Genomic DNA, 20,462 nt, shown 5'->3' with positions numbered 1-20,462 from the left:
GGATTAATTAGGCAACTCCAAAGGTTTCCGTTTAGCATAATGCATAATAACTGGCATAGAGATTGCTATCAGTGCTCATATACCTACTGACTCCTAAGAGTGCATGTTGTACTTGAGTGACCTGGGACTGCCAACACAAGGTCCTTATAGAAAAGGGTATCAACACCCTCGGCCCATCTAGCAGGGTAGAGGATGGCATACTTTGCCCTGTTATCCCCAGAGTGCCCTAAGTTCCTTTTTACATTGATAGTTGCTATGTTGAGGAATTCAATTTTCTCTAGTTGGTGTGTGTGTGTGTGTGTGTGTGTGTGTGTGTGTGTGTATGCATGCATATCTAACAGCTTCTGACATTGACAGATCTTAGGATCTAAGGGACCACGGTAAGGTAATTTATAGCCAGTCCACCAAGCCTATCTTTTAAAATTTTAATTAATTTAATTTAATTAAATAATTTAATTTAATTAAAAGTGTCTTTCTCATTTTATTTTTAATTTTGTCCCCTCCCTTGACAATGCCCCAGTGGAGACCCATTACAGAGGGAGATCATCTTTGCTAGGCTGGTACGTGAAACTCTTCATCTTAGCTATCTGAAAATGGAGAGAGTCCAATTCCCATCTGGGGCCACTAACCATTTTAACTAACTTTGAAAGTGTAAATCCTCTATGAGATTCCCCAAACTAATGAAATTGGAAGCTGAGAAGAGACATGCATCACCCTATTTGGACCATGACCTCACCAATCATTGTTCTAGTGACTCATCAGAGTCTTGTCTAAACATATCCTAAGCCTCCTCAACTTCTTGTTAGTCAAAGACCACATGCCCCCTCACCCCCAAATTGGAAGTAACCCCTCTAGGGGTGGTGACAGGATAAGCTCAAGATTTCCTCACTATTGGGGAAGGCTCCTTTTTTTCTCCTCACTCTCACTCCTATTATCTCCCTCTACGGCCCTGATTTCAGCAGGGCTATTTCACTTTTTGTTTTATCTCCAGGTTGGAGACTATAGTTAATGCCCATAGGTCAGTCTCTGTTTCCATCAGTTTCACAGCTTTTATTTGTGCTATTACTCAGTTCATGAATTGTAACTCTGACTTTAAGGTACAATCCTCAAAGACCAAATGCGCATTCACATCCATTTCCAACAGCTGATGGTTTGCTTTGGGTTTCCTTAAGCTGGCAATCCAGTTTTTCTAGGGCCATTAACAACAGGCAGGAAATGCATGCCAAATAATGTCTTTATTCTCCTTGTCAACTTCCTTGAAAACTCAAAGACTAATCAATGAAGACCCCTTTTTGACCCCATGGGGAGGACTTGCTTTGTGTGGCTGAAAGTACCAGTCTTCAGGCAGCTAGGTGGCGCAGTGGATAGACTGGCCCTGAAGTCAGGAGGACCTGAGTTCAAATCCAGCCTCAGACCAAATACTTGACACTTAATAGATGTGTGACCCTGGGCAAGTCACATAACCCCAAGTGCCTAAAAACAAACAAACAAACAAACAAACAAACAAACAAACAAACAAAAGTACCAGTCTTCTATATCAGGCCACCCAATCACATGGAACTCCTCTCTTTCCCCACTTTGGTTACAAGATCATTATATGTTGATCCTATAGGCTATTCCAGATGTTCAGGGTCAGATGAATCTGGTAGTTCAGGCTAGGGATTAGAATGAAATGAGACACTTACAAATCATGTAACACTTAACAAAAGAAGGTTATTCAACAGTAGCATGGAAGAGACATTCAGCAAGGATGTGATGTTGTTTCACTTGGACATTGCTCAGCTTGGTCTCATTTCCCTAATTCCCTACAGTGGCATATTCAGTCAGAGCCACATCCTCACCCCTCTTTCACATAATGGTTTTTTAAAAAAATTTTCCATTTGCTAATGTATAAGACACTTCAATCCTGTCAAGGGTGGGAGCTACTTCCTTAAAAAGCTGTGTTCCCAGTGTGGTCAGCTATTTTGAAAATAAAAACTTTGAGCAATCATGCCTGCTAAAATAAAAGTTCTACAATGGATTATATAAAATTGAAAATATTTTTTAAAGAGTTAATGTAATTAGACTGAGAAGAGAAGCAGTCAACTAAGAAAAGTCTTTGCAGTGAATTTCTTTGACTGCTATGTAATCTATATAGGGAATTGATACAAATATATGAGAACAAGAGCCATTGCCCAATAGATAAATAGTCAAAGGACATAAAAAACCAATTCTCAAAAGAAAATAGGTGGTATATAGATTACATAAAAATATTCCAAATCATTAACATGAACAGAAGTTCAAATAAAAATAATTCTGAATATCCACCTTGAACCCATCAGGTTGGCAAAGATGACAAAAATGGAAAATAACAATAGTATGTATGTGAGGTGATATTCAAGGAAAGACACAGTTAGGTACCGTTGATGGAGTTTTGAATTGATCTAACCATTCTGGAAAGCAATTTGGAACTATATACAAAAAAATCACTAAAATCTGCATGCCTTTTGACCCAGAGATAACACTACTAGGCCTATACCTTAAAGAGATCAAAGAAAGAAGAAAAGGAACCAATTGTTGAAAAAAAATATTTATGGCAGCTATTTTTGTTGTAGCAAAGAACTGGAAACAAAGTGGATTCCCATTAATTGGGGAATGACAATAAATTGTAATATATGAATGTAATGATTTATTATTGTGCCATAAGAAATGACAAAAAGAATCAATTCAGAGAAACCTAGGAAGGTTTCTAATGCAGAATGAAGTGAGAAGAACCAAGAAAACAATTTATACAGTTACTATAACAATGTGAAGGAAAATAATTTAGAAAGATTTAAGAACTCTGATTGGTGTAATAACCAATCATGTCTCCCAAAGGATGATAATGAATCATGCTTCCCACCTCATGGCAGAGAGGTAATGGGTTAGAGGCTGCAGGTTGAGAGATATATTTTTGGACAGGGACAATGTGTGAATTATTTTGCTTCATTATGCTTATTTGTAACAAAGTAGGGCTTTTATTTTGGGGTGGGAGAGGAGAATTGGGAGGGGATTTGTGGGATAGTGATAATGAAGCAAAAAGAAGAGGAAAGAGCATGAATGAAACAAGAAAAATACATCAAAGAAAGTATAAGGATGTACAGGAGACATTGACAAGCAGGGTGGTATTGGCACTGTTGTGTTAAATGTAATATACACTTTAACAAAAGAAGATGTATATAATGGTGATTTCATATACACAGTTTCATATACAATTCTCTTTTTCTGTTCTTTGTAAATATGTTTGTTAAGTTCATAATGAATATATTTTTAAATAAAATAATTTATATAACAGGGTAGGTTCCAGGATTTAAGAGTTGAAAGAGACTTCTGATATTGTCTTATTTTACAAATCAGTAAGATGTGGACTTAGGAGGTAAAGTGATTTGGCCAAATTCATGCATCTAGATAGTGGTTTGAACTCGACTTAGGAGCCAAATTGCCCAATTCTCAACCCAGTGCTCCTTTCTTTATGCTGACAAATGATTTATCTTCTGAAGTGAGATAATATTAATATATTGGTTATTCACTCTCAGTTATAGCATGAAGAATTCTATAATTCCTGAATATTTTAGGACATTCCAGTTACTTTAATCTGACTCTATATATGGCTGCCTGCCCTTGGGCTAGAGTTCCACTTAGGACTTTGGCTATCTATGGGCTGGATTTTTCCGGAAGGGGCTCATGAACTGTCAAACAAGAGCTTTCCCAGGATTGTGACTGCCCTTCTAATGTTCTTTTCTTCTCCCTACAGTACTGGATCAATGAGTACACCTCTACCCTGGGCATTGGTGTGTTCCATTCAGGCATCGAGATTTACGGCCGAGGTAGAGCCTCCTATACAGTTAACTGGGGTGGCGTGGGATAGGGTTGTGGTGCTGATTTAATTTGGGGCTTTTGCATGTGGGATGATGGGCTAATCCTGTGAGGAGAAGGTATGACGAAGTTGGTGAGTAAACACATAGGTTATTGGGAAATGCAGAGAACAAAGTCCAGAAGAAGTAATTGGTCTGTTTTCTGTAACACTCTTAGCAACTTTTACCTGAGAAGTGAAACTGATGGGGGAGGAAAGAGGAGGAATTCTTGAAGGGGGTCATTTTTGTAGGCTATGTTCAGGTCAGATACAAGGGCATCTCCTAGTCAGAATGAGACAATGGCCCTAAAGTCTGGGAAAACTTTCATGATACCGAACTAGTAGGTAGATGGTGCAGTGACTTAGATCATCATTGCATTCTGGAAAAGTGATCCAAGGGCAGGCCCCTTAGAGAACTCTAGGCAGATTTTACATAGGACCATAGATTTAGAAGTGGTGGAAACTTTAGTGGGTCAATTAGTATATCTCCAACTCCCTCACTTTATAGATGTTATAATCCTCCTGCAAAAATCTCCAACATCATTTCCTTTTAGAAATTATTGTAGTACTTTGAACAGAATGGAAATATAAACCTCATTTAAAAAAGTCACAATAGCCACAAGAACTCAGACTTTTGAGTACTGTGGTCTGACTATATCAAGACTTGAAAACTAAGAGTTTTTGGGCATAATCTTGTCACATCATAAGTGTATAACCGCATTATTTTGTTTTTAAATAAAAATTTCTTCTGCAAACAAGGAAATACAACTTAGTAAAATTATACCATAGGGCAACTAGGTGGTCCAGTGGATAGAGCACTGGGCCTGGAGTCAGGAAGATCTGAGTTCAAATTTGCCTTCAAACACTAGCTGTGTGACTGGGCAAATCATTTACTCCCTACTTGCCTCAGTTCCTCATCTGTAAAATGGTGACACACTGGAGAAGGAAATGGCAAATCACTCCAGCATCTTTGCCAAGAAAACCCTATGTATAACATCCATGGGATCATGTAGAGTTGGACATGACTGAACAATAACAAGTTATACTATACTGATGGAAAATCTTTAAAAATGGACTAGTTGTGGTTTGTTGAAAGAGTGGGAAAAAAGTGAGCTACATATTGAAGCTCTGATATGTAGCACCTCAAATTTATGAGCCCTACACATTTTTTTTAGGCAATTGGGGTTAAGTGACTTGCCCAGGGTCACACAGCTAGTAAGTGTCAAGTGTTTGGTTAGAGGCCAAATTTGAACTCAGGTCCTCCTGACTTCAGGGCCGGTGCTCTATCCGCTGCACCACTTAGTTGCCCCCAGCCCTACACATTTGAGATGAAGACATGCTCATGTTTTAATAGTTGAATCACACCTCCATGTGTTCCATTTCCAATGTGGCATCATTTCTAATGTGGTCAAGAGAGGTTACATTATTTGTATGAGGTCATATAAGTAGTAAGTTACAGGAATAGGAAACCCAGTAGTACTCTACCCTCTTGTCCTTCATTTTAACACTTTTGGGGGTAGGTCATGCTATTCATGACAAACTTGCTATCATATTAGGGGAGGACTTTGAGTTAGATACAAGTTTTATATTCAGAATTATTCATGATTTAGGCTATGTTTGGTATCAGAGAGGTGGCTATATGTGTGTTCTGAGCAGGAAAAACCCTGTAGGAGTGTAGGGTCTGCCTGTAGGAATATCCAATGGGCCCTAGCCTCCTCCTAGAAATGGTAAGAATCTCTATATTCAAAGCCCTCATATCTCTTTCTCATTGATAGTGTCCCTTGTCTTCATTGAAATGGGTATATACTAAGCAGGTGGTTTTACTATGATTGGAAAAGGGAACGGGAAAATCCTGGGAGTCAGGAAGGTAGAAACTAGAGCCCTAAGCCTAGACCAGAATACTGTAGGGGCTGGGTTCAACTTTGTAACCCAGTTATAGCCAATATTGGGATTAAGAAGAAGACCATTGGTGAAGATCAGGAGGTTTATGATGAGAGAGTTGGGAGGGTTGTGAAGGATGGGGGACTATTGGGGAGAGAAAGAGGAAGGTCCCAGAGGGCAAAGGCAGAGACTACTGTCTTGATGACACAGCCAAGAGAAACCTAATGGTGGTTAGTTCTGAGGCATCTTCTCTGATTTATCTGACTCTTGTGGTTTCTTCCTCCCTTGTTTAGAGTTTGCCTATGGGGGCCATCCTTATCCTTTCAGTGGGGTCTTTGAGATCACACCTGGAAGTGCAGTGGAGCTGGGAGAAACCTTTAAATTCAAGTAAGGACCCTTCCTCCCCCAGCCCTTCTTCAAATCCTTTCCTAGACATCCTTTCAGGGAAGTTCCTTATTTGGGCCATTAGTGCCCTTCCTCAGTTGGCTTAAGCTCAGGGGTCTATCCCAGGGGGCTTCTTCAATGGATAAAGTTATGAATATGATCCAGAGGATGCTGAGGTGGCAAACTGGAAACATGAGGGTTTTGGGGAAGGTGTTCAATGACATATACTTAGTGTAGGAAAAGAAAGGAAGGAGGGAATGGGGCTTGACCCATGTCCTCAAACTGGATGAATGATTATTCATACTTTTACATGAAGTCACCCAATGTCCTAAGTCCCAATGTCTGCAAGGCATGCTTCTGAAATAGAAATTGGGAGGAGCTCAGATGTTCAAAATTCAAATATGCTGTGCTGGAAAGAATCTCGTTTTATGGCCTTTCATTATTGCTGACTCCATGCTGGTATATCTTGGGAGAATGCATGAGGAACCAGGTCAAATAAAGCCCTAGTTCCAGGCTCTATTCTCACTTTCCTGTCCCCCTCAGGACAAATATTAAATTTGCTCTAAGTCCATTGCATTATTGCTCTGGCCACTCACTCTTCTCTCACAAGTCTGAAATGTATTGCTGTGGCTCCCAAGTTCAGCCTTCACATTTGCCAGCACTGATTCTCACTCATCAATCTCACAGTAATATACCCAGAATTCTCTCACCCAATAGAGAATTCTTTTTAAGCTTCCACATTCACAGCACCTAGGGCCACAAGCTATTACTTAAGTTTGCACAGCATTTTATAATTAAAAAAAATTTCACAAATATGATCTTGTTTAATCCTCATAACTACATAGGGCATCAGCTCATGCATGTATTATTATTAATTATTATTTCCATTTTATAGAGGAGGAAACTGAGGCTTGGAGAGGTTGTATCTACACATGGTCACATGGCTAGCAAGTGATGGAGTTGGGTTCTAATCAATATTCACCATCCCTGAAACTATTTTTTTGTGCTTCTAGTAAGCGCTTAATAAATATTTGTTGATTGATTTTAAATATTCTGCTTCTTCTTCCCCCAACTGCAAATACCCATTTCTCCTTCACAGACACTCCCATAAAGTTGGAGAAGGGGAGAAAGAAATCACAAAAGGACACAGCTACTTTTATTGTCCTCCCTCAGAACCACAGTGTTTTGTGCTCCGTCTGTGTGTGTGTGTGTGTGTGTATGTGTGTATATATGTGTGTGTGTCATGTGTATTTTCATGTATATATTGGAGGATCTATAGCCTTCCAAGTTGGAGCATATAAATTTAAGACTTTAGAAGTTGGACTGGTAAATAAACAGAATGATCATTCTCTACCACACTAGAGGAACTCTTTGGTGAACCAAGCTCCATTTTCCCCTCTTGCTTCTCAGGCCTCTTGGTCAATGGGGTTGTCCCTACTATCCACAGGGGTTGGCTGTACACAGCTGGAGGTCTTCTCTCACCTTAGTATTTCCTGCCACAGAGAAGCCATAGCCCTGGGCACCACTGACTTCACAGAAGAAGATGTGGACAAGATCTTGGAGGAGCTGGGGAAGGAGTACAAAGGCAATGCCTACCACCTCATGCACAAGAACTGCAACCACTTCTCAGATGCCCTGGCAGAGGTGAGCATCAGCCGGGGCCTTGGGTTCATTTATTCACTTCATTCCTGGCCTAGGAGGGGAGTCATGAGACCTTGGTCCTGGTGCCAGCTCTGCCAGTCCCTGTGTGACTGTATTTGAGTCACTACTTCTCTCTGGACTTCATTTATAAAATTGTAATGGGGGGTTGGCACATGCTTAGACCCCTTCAAGATAGCATCACCAACTTTAGGTGGTCTAGACATGTGCCAAGCCCCCATTATAAAAGTAAAAAGGGATAGACTAAATAGTAAGATTCAGCATGGCCTTAGAACAGAGATTCTTAAACTGGGGTTCATGAACCTGCTTTTTAAAAAATATTTTGATAGTTTTATTTCTATATAATTCCTTTCTTTTGTAATCTCATGTATTTAAAAGACATTCTGAGAAGAGATCCTCAGGCCTCATTGGACTGCCAAAGGGAGCCATGATACAAAAAAGAATAAGAATCCCTGGCATAGAGGATAATGGACCAACCAGTCTTGGCATCAGGAAGACCCGGGTTCAATCCCTGCCTCTGAAATATACTAGTTGTGTGACTTTGAGCAACTCACTTAACCTCTCAGTGATGTAAGGAACTTTCTAAGTTGCTGATCTTCATTGATAGTTGGAATTTCCACATACTCTACATCAGTAGTTCTCCAAGTGTGATCTGGGAACCCTTGGGAGTCCCCAAGATCTTTTCAGGGCATCTTTGAAGCCAAAACTATATGGTAAATATTGATAGATCTCACATAAATAAAAGCTCGTGGGTAGGAGTCCTCAATAATTTTTAAGAGTCCTTTTGGTCCTGAGACCAAAAAGTTTGAGCTGCCTTATATTGGTGAAATGATAGGTCTGGGGCAGGGGGGGGATAATCTAAGTAATTAATTGCAGCTCTAAGTTTCATAACAATAACTACTGAGCAGTTACCATGTTCAGGCATGGGTGAGATCTAGAATTGAGATGTCTAGGCACTGTCCTAGGTACTATGAGATGATTCAAAGGAAGAGAAACAACTAGAACACTATGTATTCACATGAAACAGTTAAAGAAAAAATGTAAGGTACTGTAGGGACAAATGCATGATAGTGTATTGGGGACTGGATTGAGGGGATAGGCCTATGACCCACTTCCAGTGGCACATATATTCTGGCTGTCTCCTATGCTTGGAATTCTCTCCCTCCTCATCTCCACCTCCTGTCTTCTCTGGTAGAAAGGAAAGATATGATTATTACAAGTAAAGGGAATAGCCTGAGCTTTTTATTGCGAAAGCCAGGGAGCTTGAAAGGGCAGGGCATGGTAGGAGCCAGAGGAGAAATCTTTCGAGCCTGACTCAAATCTCTTTCTTGGCAGCAGCTTCCCTCTTATCACAGTTCTGCAGCAAAGGTGAAATTAAACCCTGCCCTTAGTGAGCTTTGCTCTTGTAACCACATCGCTCTTCTGGGTTTGCATCCTGGTTCACCTAGGGCAACTATTCTCAAGGGTGATGTCCTCAACATCTGCTGGTCTGTGATGCTCCTCCATGAACCCCATAGACCAACTGAAAATGCAAGCCATGGGAAAATGTACTGCTGATGATGTTGTTGTTGTTGTTGTTTTTTAAGTCTATTTTATCATTGAAAATTTTACTTTATAATGTAAAGTGCAGTAATGCAATGAGACAGAGTTTGTGAAAAAAAGAGACTGACTCTTATCTTTAGAAGTCAGGATCCCTTTAGGACTGATCTTGGTCCAGTATTGAACGATGAGATTGGAAGCCATGACTGAGAGTGACCCCTTAGAGGAGTGAAAGAGGAAGAGTGAACTAGCCCAGAATCAGTTTTTGTTGTTAGATTTTAGATCCTTATTCAGGAGGGCCGATTTCAATCAGCGTTGAGTACTTAATCCCTTTTTGGGAGCCACTTGTGTTTGAGGCTTATCTAAGTTGCTCTGTTTTGTTTTTTGGTCTGCTTGTCCTATTGTGGAATGAATTCAGAACTCTATTTGAATTGTTCTGTGCATAACAGAGATCCATTAGGATACCCCATATTTTTTCAGGGATCTGTTGGGCAAGTTTGAGGTGCCTTTTGTGTTGCTGTGTATTAGACTAATTTTCAATCAGGATGGTTTACTTGAGAGTGAGACCTCCAGTATAGTCCCTAAGGGGAGAGCCCCACATATTCTGGGAGCTCACCAGGGACTAGAGTCTTCTCTGAGAGAGGAGACTCAGTTTTTCCTTCTCCTTTTCTGTATTTTTCACAAATGTTAATTTGTTTGTATTATTCTAGTTTTCAATTTTTTTTTTCAGTTACTTGGGTTGGGACAGGTCCTTATAAGCACTAGGCAGACTGTAATCAATGCTAAGCTTTGTAAAACGCCATTTGTTGAATTTGCAAAACTTTGTATTTGGAAGTGATTTTAATCCTTAAGCCCACCCGTAATGTTAGGCCTGGGGCCTCACAAAAGACCATTAATTTTTAAGATGTCTAAGAACTGTGCTGAACAGAGTGTTTGGGAGCCTTTACGGGTCATTTAGGAGACCATTAAGATACTTCCTAGTGGAGTTTATTGGGACTTTTAAGGGCAAGGCACAGGAGGAGGCACTTGAAAGGACAATACTTGATTTTCCTCCTCCTCTACCCCTGCCCAGTTTTCAGAGAACTTTGGAGAATTAAGAATATGTTCCAATTGCATCCCAGTGCCTCCACGTCTTCTCCTGTTCTTCACTTCTCAATTCTTGCAATATAGCTTCCAACCTCATCACTTAACTGAAACTGCTCTCTCCAAAATTAACAATGATTTCTTAATTGCCAATTTAATGGCCTTAGCTTTGGTCTTCATCCTTCTTTATCTCTCTGCAGCATTTGGTTATCTTTTCCTGCTGATCACCTTCTCCTCCTGGACTTTCTCTCCTCTTTAGCTGCTCTCTCACAGTTTTCTTCTTACCTGTCTGACTGTTCCTCCCGTGCCTCCTGTGATGGATCTCTGATCAAGTCATTCCCATTAAGCATGGTTGTCCCACAAGGCCACTCCTCTTTTCTCTCTATGCTATCTCATCAGTTCCCATGGGTTCAATATCATTTCTATGTAGATAATTCCAAGATCTATACATCTAGCCCAAGTCTCTCTCCTGAGATCCAGTCCCGAAACACCAACTGTTATTGATTATCTCAAATTGAACAAAACTCATCTTCTCCCTTCCCCCTCTCCTTCCCCCTCAACCCATCCCTCTTCCAAACTTCCTTATTCTTGTTTCAGACACCGCTGTCCTTCCATTCAGTTTCTCAGCTTTGGTATTATCCTTTACTCTTCACTCAATCACCCCAAATATCCAATCCACTTAAAAATCTTGTTTCTACCATCACAACATGTCTTGTATGGGCTTCCTTTTTTCCACTCACATTACCACAATCCTAGTTCAGGCCCTCTTTGCCTTTCTTTCTTTTTTTTTTTTTGTTGTACCTCTTTGCCTTTCAATTGGACTACTGCTATAACCTTCTAATTCATCTCCCTTCCTCAACTGTCTCTCCTCTTAGAACCATCATCCACACAGTGAGCAAAGTAGTTTTCTTAAAGTACAAATGGCTAACATTAGACATCACATCCCTCTCCCCTTCCCTGCCACCCAGAAGTGTAGATCTGATCATGTCACTACTCTTTCCCGAACCTCCCATTTAATACACTCAGCTGGCTCCCTATTACTTCCAGGATCAAACATAAAGTCCTGCGTTTGGCATTTAAAGTCCTTTGTAACCTGACCTCTTCCTATCTTCCCAGTCTTCTTACTCTATCCTTCCAGCCTACTTGCTGATCCTTGCAGCAAAACCTAATCTCCTGTCTCTGTGCCTTTCTCAGGCTATTCTCAATACCTGAATTTCTTTCCCAACTCACTCACTTCTGCCTCACAGAATTCCTGACTTCTTTGAATGCTCAGATTCACTGCCTCTAGGATTCCCAGCCCTTCTAGAAAGCCTTCCCCTCTAAGGTTATCTTTCATCTGCTCTACATGTATCTTCTATGTACCTGTTTATTTACATGTTGTTTTCTCCATTAGACTGTGAGCTCCTTTGCTTTTTCTTTTTGTATCCCTAACACTTAGTACAGGGTCTGCCACATAGATGTGCTTGATAAATACTTATTGACTGAAGAAAAATTGAGAATATTTCAATCTACATAGAGGCATTATGGCTTAGGCAGAAATAGACTTGCCCACAATAAAAGGGGTTCTTGAAAATGTTTATTTGTGTTGTCCTTTTTTTTGGAAAATGTATTCATATTCCATTTATATTGTATTTGAAATGGCCAAGGAATTCATTTATACAGTTTTCTTTGATTTTCTGAAGCCTATTTAAAAGACCATCTGAAATGGAAAAAATATTGCATTAGCTTTTTTGGTTGCCATATTACTCTGGGGATATATCTATGTCTATATCTATATCTCCTTTTCAGATGAATGGATCTAGTCACTTCTCTCTCATATTGCAGTTGTACAGTTGCTTTTTGAGCCCAAATATAAAAGTTTACCTTAATCTCAATTACATCTCATCTTATTTAGAGTCAACCCAACATTCTAGCCTGTGAAGATTTTTCTGTATCCTGACTTTGTCATCCAACTTGTTAGCTATCTCTCCCATTTTTTGTCACCTGCAGATTTGATTAGCTTGACAGCTATGCCTTTATCAAGGTAATTAATAAAATGTTAAACATCCTAGAGGCAAACACAGATCCCTGGAGTGCTCAACTGAAGACCTCTATTGAAGCTGACATCAAGTCTTTTGGTCTGGCTATTCAACCATTTCTTAAAGCACTGCAATGGATTCTTGTTCAACTCTGCTCTTTTCACAAGTACTGCATGAAATACTTTGTCAAATGATTTACTTAAAATTTAGGTAAACTATTTCTATGGCATTGCCCTTATTTTCTCAGTAGAGGAATAGGTACCAGTTGTTTCTATAACCTGAATTGTCATTTACTTGGACCTTGTGACTAGAACTCATCAAATGCTTTCTGGTTTTCTCTTTATTTTGGACTTCAACTTCCTACTAATAATAGCTAGCATTTACATAGAGCTTTAAGATTTGCAAAACACTTCCACAAACATCCCATTTTATCCTCACAACAACCCTGGGAGGTAGGTGCTATTATTTTTCCCATTTTACAAAAGAAAAAACTGAGGCAGGAAGATATTAAATGAATTGCCCAGGATCATACAGTTAGTAAATGTTTGAGGCCAAATTTGAACTCAGGTCTTCCTGACCCCAGGTCCAACACTCTGTCCATTACACCACCTAGCTGCTTCTAGCCATTTTTGCTCTGTCCCTTTCAGTTTAAATATCATTGTCCTTGACATAGAAAATGGAAACAAAATAAGAACTGAACAGCTCTGCCTTCTCTGTCATCAGGTGTCATTATCCCATCCATCTTGAACAATAGTCCTATCTGTTATTTGAACCTAATCTTTTCTTCAATATAGCTAAAAACATAAAACCCATCTTTTCTTGTTGTCCTTAACTTCCTTTCCCACCTTTACTTCAGTCATTGACCTATCAACCTTGAGCAATAGTTCTGTCCTTTCTTTGAACTTAACTCTTTTCCTCAATATAGCTAAAAAATTAAAACCCGTCATTTTCATGGTTCATAGCTTCCTTCACCATCTTCAGTTCTCTGAACTTCAGTATCCCTGACTTGACATTATTCTTCGGACTGTACCATGTTTTTATCTTCATCCATTACCAGTCCTTGCTTCTACCTTAAATCTAAGTTGTTAGATAAATCTTGTGTTCATTCACATGGCTCAAGTGAGACAACACCTCTTTTCCTCCTTTCATTCTCAAGAGCTTCCCATCCTTCCCGGACTGACTTCCCCAGTAGTATTGTAGGCCATGGAATAATACTTAGACTTTCTTTGATACCTTTGAAATCCACTTATCAGATCATGCCTACTTTTCTTTTAAAATTTATTTTATTTTTAATTTATTTTTATAATTTTAAAATAATTGTATATTTATAATTATACTTATAATTAATTATAATTTTTAATTTCTTATTTAATATAATGAATTGATTTAGTAATCAAGCATTTCCATAACATAGTATAATAAAAAAGATGATTGTACATGAAACTGTAAATCTTGTTATGTACAATTTCTTTGAAATATATAATAAAGTTATCATGTAAATTTCTTTTTTTTTCCTTCCTTCCCCCTTCCCCTGCCCTAGAGATGGCTACCATTAGATACAAATAGGGGCATACATACACATATGTAAAATTATTCTATACATACCTCTATTTATCAGTTCTTTCTCTGGATGCAGATAGCATCTTTCTTCATATGTCCTTTATTTTTAATTTGTGTGTTTATAATAGTCAAAATGACTAAGTTATTCTTAAAACAAAACTGCTGTTGTATTGCCCATTGTCTCTCACAGTCCAAAGAAGGCAATTGTAGATGTGGTAGACACTGGCTGCTGCCACAGTTACTTCCATGTCATGACTGCCACCCGTCCCTTTTCTCTTCCTTCCTCCCAAAGCTCCTGACATGAGTGAAAACCTCTGCTCCACTATCTAAGAGCTAATCATGCATCAGTTTCCTCTTTTTCAAAACTTGAAATACAAAACCCAGGATTTGTGTGTGTGTGTATATGTGTGGTGCTAGTCAACTTGTCAGGAGTTAATAGTAGTAATCATTAACTTAATACTAATAATAACAGTATGGCAGCTTTTAATGATTGGGGACTGTATTTGTGATTTCACTGATATAATAAACTGGTGACAAAACATCCTCTACCAATGTAGACCAGCACTCGCTCTCCAACCTATAGTCTTAATAAGTAGCCTGGGGCACTGAGAGGTTAAGTGATTTGATTCTGTGTCAGAGGAAAACTTGAATTCGGGTCTTCTTGACTTCAAAGCCTCCTATATAGCCCTTAAAGTTGGCAAAGTGCAAAGTGGTTATCTTACTTGAAATTCACATTCTTCCATTTTTTTTGAAAGGAACACATCATTCTCCTTAATAACCTAGTGAATGGAGAGATGTTCCTTGGAAGGATATCAGCCTGCCGTTGATATCCTTTATAATCCCTTGTAGTCCATATCCTCTGAATATGAATTATAGTCACTTGGGCTTGGTGTATTTGCATACTCTAGGAAGGTCACTGCAATTTTCTCTCTGCTCTCCGTACTTGATAGAAGTGAGATTCCACAGACCTTGTCTTTGTTGATAGTTGCTCCCCAGGAGAACTGCAGGGCAAGCAGCCTGTGGGGCTGTCATTGTCTTTCCTTGCTTTGTTGACATCTCTTTCTTCGTTTCTTTCTTTCTTTCTGTCTTTCTTTCTTTCTTTCTTTCTTTCTTTCTTTTTCTTTTTTTGGTGAGACAATGGGGTTAAGTGACTTGCTCAGGGTCATACAGCTAGTAAATGTCAAGTTTTAGAGGTTGGAATTGAACTCAGGTCCTCCTGATGATCCCACTTTGTTAACATCTTGACAAGCACATCTAACTTCCTTTCCTCTTGTCTCACTAGTTGCTTAATTTTTCTTACCAACTTGTCTTATTTATCTCTTTTACCAACTTCCTTCTCTTTCTCCTTCATAAGAGACTTGATTAACTCTCTCGCTAACTATATCTTTGAACTATTGGTATACTAACCCTATCAAAATAGGAAATTATTCTTTCCTTGAATGACTTTTCCTCAATGATCCCACACTAGTTTTCTGGACAGGTTATGATAAACTTGTGTGGATACCTGGGAAGAATTAAGAGAAGCCTGAAGCTTTAGAAATGAACCCCAAATTGTAGACTATCCAGGTATTGGCAAGCTGAGGGTGAGAGACATTTTTAGGTAGAACACCACTCCATGGTCTCCTGAAGTCTTAGATTCCTGTTCAGTAAGGCTGACTCTGCACTTACTAGCCGCGTGACCCTGGGCAAGTCACCTCATCCTGTTTGCCTCAGTTTCCTCATCTGTAAAATAAACTAGAGAAGGAAATGGCAAACCACTGTAGTATCTTTGCCAAGAAAACTCCAGATCGGGTCACGAAGAGTTAGGCACATTTGAAAAATGACTGAACAACAACTGAAAGGCTGACTCCAGGGCAGGGTGGTGTGACCTGACTTAAAGAGGTAAAGGGAACCTTTCCCTTACCTCTAGAACCTCTGCCCTGACCTGAGATGTGATAGATGAGCTGTTGCTCAAAGTTCCCTAAATACTGTTTTCAGCTTGTTCCCTACTCAATGACTGGTCCTCCCGAGATATTCACAGAAGCAAATCAAGGAAAAGCCAGCAATATTTCTGGGCTAAAAGCCAGAAAATAGAACAAAACCCCAAACAGCTGCTGCCCCTGCTGCTTCCTAATCTGTGCACATATTTCAAACCTGAAATTCCAGGGCTACTGCTTGTGTGGCAACTTACTCCTCTCTCTCTCTCTCTCTCTCTCTCTCTCTCTCTCTGTCTCTCTCTTTCTCCTTCTTTCTCTCTCTCTCCCTTCTCTTCCCTACTTCCCTTATCTTCAAATTCCATTAAACTTACAGTCTTCTCTGAAGCACTGGATTCTCACAGAAGCCTAGGATGTTGGGTTAGGCAGGGACTTTGAAAGATCCTATAGACCAGCTCTCATTTCACAGATGAGGAAACTGGGACCTAGACAGCTAAAATGACTTGCCCAAGGCCATACAACTAATTAGTGGTAAGCCAAAACAAGAACCCAGGTCTCCTGGCTCACAGTGTAATCCTGTTTTTCAGTAAAATGGGCAGTTCCAAGGCTGCCTCTTCAGAATCACTGTTTTTTATGCCCTCTCATATTTTAGTTTGATGAGAATATAACCAAATCCAAAAATCCTGTATTTTTTGTACAATGATTTTCTCATTTGATTTGCCAGACTGGCCTAGATTATTATCATTATTATTGCAATAATGATGATATACTTCAATGCCTCAACACTGTGATTTCTCATCAGTATGGATTTTCACTCCATCATAATCCCTTCTATGTCTTAGTAAAGAGTTTTTATGACCCAAAATAATTCCATTACCTAGTGGCTCACTTTCTGGTGATGACCTCCCCCAATTTGGCAAGGTTAATTTTCAGACAACACATATAATGGGTCTTATTTCTTCATCTATAAAATGGGAGCTTTGAATTAGATGACCTCTAAAGTTCCCTTGAATGCTAAATCTATGATTCTATGATAACTGGGCTCTTACTCAAAGCTTTTCCTTGGTAGGACCCACCAGAGCTTTTACTTTGCAGGCATAAATCTTCAAGAACTCAGAATCACCTTTATGGTCACTGTAGTAAGATTTAATGAAGGAATAATAGTCTGAACTTTTCGTAGCTCTTTTAACTTTTCAAAGTACCTTTGCATTTATTATCTCCTTCATAGTAGAGACTGTGATATATTTTAGCACTAAATACAATTCCTTGCATATAGCAGATGCTTCATACATATTTGTTGAATTATCTTTCTTTAAAAATCCTATCTTACCAAGCACAGTACCTTGCATGTAGAAAGTACACATATAGACTTAAACGTTCATATCCTTTAATTCAGAGATGCCGTGATTAGCCATATATCCCAAGGATGGTAATGTCAGAAAAGTTCCGTATAAATCAAATTGGGCTATAAATCAAAATATTCATAGCAAATTTTGGAGGCAAAGTCAATGCCCATCAATTGGAATATGGCTAAACAAAATTTTCTATATGATAATAACAGAATATTTTATGCTATGGGAAAAAAACAATATGAACATACCAATGAAGCATGGGAAAACATATGAACTGATGTAGAGTCAAGAAACTAGAGAGAGGAAAACAATATACACAGTTCCGGTAACAATATAAATGAAGAACAAAACAAAAAACCAAATCCAGCAAAATTGTAGTAATTGCATTTGGCCCTAAAGAAGTTATAAAATGAATCTTCTTTGCAGATATAGGGAATTATGGGTGTGGAACTTGGCATCTGCTGTCAGACATTGTTAATATATTGGTTGGTTTTGCTAAACTGCTTCCCCTCCTTTCTTTCTAGATCTTTGTTACAAGCCATGACTTATTGGATAGGGGAGGGATATATTTGGAATGAAAATAATATAAAAACAAGAATAGCCATAAAAATAAGAGGAAGAAAGGTTCGTGTATTAAGAAAAACAACTTATATTCATATAAGGCTTCAAAGTTTACAAGGTACTTTTCTTATAACTACTTAATGACACGATACATATATTCCTAAGTAAGGAAACTGAGGCTCTTCGAAGTTAAATACATAGCTATACAAAGGATTATTCTTACGGAAATATTCTAGTTCTTGATGAAATATCTAATTTTCACTCCACAATGGTGTTTCCTAAGAGAATATGATCCGATAAAGGGGTTGATTAAAATCCACTTTGTTTATTCCTTCCTCTCAGCAGCTGGAAAAATCTATGTGGGCCAACTGAGATTGACTGGCTCTAGAGTCCTTCCTTCTCTCATCTGGCTTTGGGGTTCCTATTATTCCCTTTGGTCCTTTGGTAAAGGTTTGGTAAACAAACTTGCTTTCAAGCTTGTCCCTCTTTGCAGAACCAGTTATTCAGTGGAGTAGATACTACCAATCATTAAATGGAATAGTAGATTAGTGTAACCATGCAGAGGTTTTGGCATCGAGGCAACAGAAATTTCTGTCTGGACAGTTTGTCCCCCCGAGTAGTTCCACTAAGATCCTGGAGGTGGTGAGGCTTGAAACTGGGAAGCTGAAGACTGAATAAGGACATCTAGGATTTTGACCCAAATCATTTGTCCCACCTGGCAGTCATCTGGGCATACCCAAGCCTATAGGGTATCCTGTTCTTGGACTAGCAGTGGGTGCTACTACAATAGGGGATGGGAAAACCTTCTAGCCCAATTAAGACCCTAGTCTACCCTTGCTTGGAGTACTTCCCAGGAGCTCCATTAAGTTTTTTGGGGGTTCACAATGGCTGAAAGTCATGCCCAGGGTCTCCCTTGGTGGAAGTATGGGACAATAACATTGGATTTAGAGTTAAAAGACCTGTGTTTGAATTATGGCTCTTCCACATATGATTTGTGTAAGGCCTCAGTATCTTCATCTATAAAATGAAGAGACTGGGCCCCATGACTTACACCTTTTTGCCATTTCTACATCTATGATCTTATGACCCTTTAACTCAGAGGCACAGGGAACAGAACCAGGGATTTGCGCTGGTGGTGGTGGTGGTGGTGGAGTGTCTCTGAAGTCCTTTGCTATATCACTGTGTATCATTAGCATCAAACCTGTTCTTTTCTCTGTGTTTGCTCCTCCTAGATCCTGTGTGGTCGGGAGATACCTCGTTGGGTGAACCGCCTGGCCTACTTCAGCTCCTGCATCCCTTTTCTACAGAGCTGTCTCCCCAAGGAATGGCTAACCCCAGCGGCCTTGCAGACCCATATAGGCCTTGGTCTACGCAAAGAGGACTCAGGCAGCACGGCAGATGAGGAGGTCCCCTCCACCTCAGGCACGTCAAGGACCTGCAAACACACACGTGTCTGAGCTGGGCCCCACCATCCTCCTCCATCTTGCGTACTGTCTTCTTTTAGCCACCTGCCTCACTCTTCTACCTTTGACTTCTTCTATTCCTTCTCATCCTTCTTTTCCTTTTCCTATTCTCCTCTATGGAGGCTGGGGTGTTCCTAGCCTCTAGAATTCTTACTGACAAGAAACTGAACCACCTCACTGTTCCTTTGGGCCACTGAAACCTCCAGTGCAGCACCAAAATCACACGTGGATGAATGGGGAAGGGTTCCTTCCAAACTGTTAGACTCTGTGGGACAGAGGATTGGGGGACTGAGGTATCTTTGAGCTCTCTCCACCTCAGAAGAGTTGTTCTTATTCTATAGTGTTCCAGGACAATCTACCTTACCCCCTCCCTGACACAGCTTTACTGTCCCCAGAAGCCCCTTGCTATCAAAGGAGGGGAGAGGAGCTATTTGGGGCAATGTTTCCATCAGACCAGCAGCAACAGCCCCTCCCCCCACGCATTCTCCCATTTGGGGAAATCAAGGATTTTCTGAGGCATTTGGATTACAGGGTGACATTCTCTAGTTTTTTCCACTGGAGGATGTATGTATATGTGTGTATGTTATAGGTGGTGTTTTATATTAAAAAATCATAGGACTTCACTAACAAAGACAGCAGAGAGAGGTTTGTTTTGGGGATGGAGGAGTAGAATTAGGATAGGGAAGGAAGAGGGTTAAACATATGAATGAAATTGATAGAGAAACCTTTTAAAAATGAGATAAAACAATTTCTGGGGTCCCTCCTTAAGCCCTTGTTGTAGACTGCACAACACTGTAAGACAACTAAAGGTAGCACTCTTTCCCCTGATAGCTGACTTCCTCCAATACCTGGCCCCAGTAGGAAAAATGAAAAACAGTCAAGAGTTATCTCTTCAGTTCTCCTTTTCCTTTTTATCTATGACTGAGTCTCACCCTTCACTGGGCTAAGGCAATATTCCTAAGAGCTCTGTATGAATTTCTAAGTGTGAGAGCCCAGAGGATATTTGATGAGAGGAATGCAGGGCCAGAAAGATCTGCTTCCAGCCCATTGAGGAACCTCCTTAGGTTTCTCCAGAGGTCTCCTTGCTCTGCAGGAGATCAGCCCCATAGTTCTCATAAGCCCTGTGGGGTCTGTGCTTGTATTAGGGGACAAAGAAATCACGTGGTCATAGAATGTCA

The 20,462-nt window shown here is 39.8% G+C and overlaps 1 protein-coding gene across 1 annotated transcript; it reads left to right on the top strand.

Moving 5' to 3' along the window:
- Window positions 1-1,117: 1,117 nt before the first annotated feature.
- Window positions 1,118-19,278, top strand: LOC114030096 (deubiquitinase DESI2-like). Its single transcript, XM_027844779.1, has 5 exons — window positions 1,118-1,150; window positions 3,773-3,845; window positions 6,046-6,139; window positions 7,639-7,780; window positions 19,054-19,278. Exons 1-5 carry the CDS (start codon window positions 1,118-1,120, stop codon window positions 19,276-19,278), a joined length of 567 nt encoding a protein of 188 aa, XP_027700580.1.
- Window positions 19,279-20,462: the final 1,184 nt, after the last annotated feature.

Source organism: Vombatus ursinus, unplaced genomic scaffold, assembly GCF_900497805.2.
Source record: "Vombatus ursinus unplaced genomic scaffold, bare-nosed wombat genome assembly UNPS02014945.1, whole genome shotgun sequence".
Classification (NCBI taxonomy): domain Eukaryota; kingdom Metazoa; phylum Chordata; class Mammalia; order Diprotodontia; family Vombatidae; genus Vombatus; species Vombatus ursinus.
Note: the sequence above shows the minus strand (reverse complement) of the source record. Positions and strands in the feature narration are given on the sequence as shown.

Excerpts from the sequence above, each read along its gene's own strand:
- LOC114030096 (XM_027844779.1), top strand. The coding sequence starts at position 1,118 with ATGCGCATTCACATCCATTTCCAACAGCTGATG. Across the intron at positions 3,846-6,045 it reads CATCGAGATTTACGGCCGAG|AGTTTGCCTATGGGGGCCAT; the intron begins GTAGAGCCTCCT and ends TCCCTTGTTTAG. Across the intron at positions 7,781-19,053 it reads TCTCAGATGCCCTGGCAGAG|ATCCTGTGTGGTCGGGAGAT; the intron begins GTGAGCATCAGC and ends TGCTCCTCCTAG.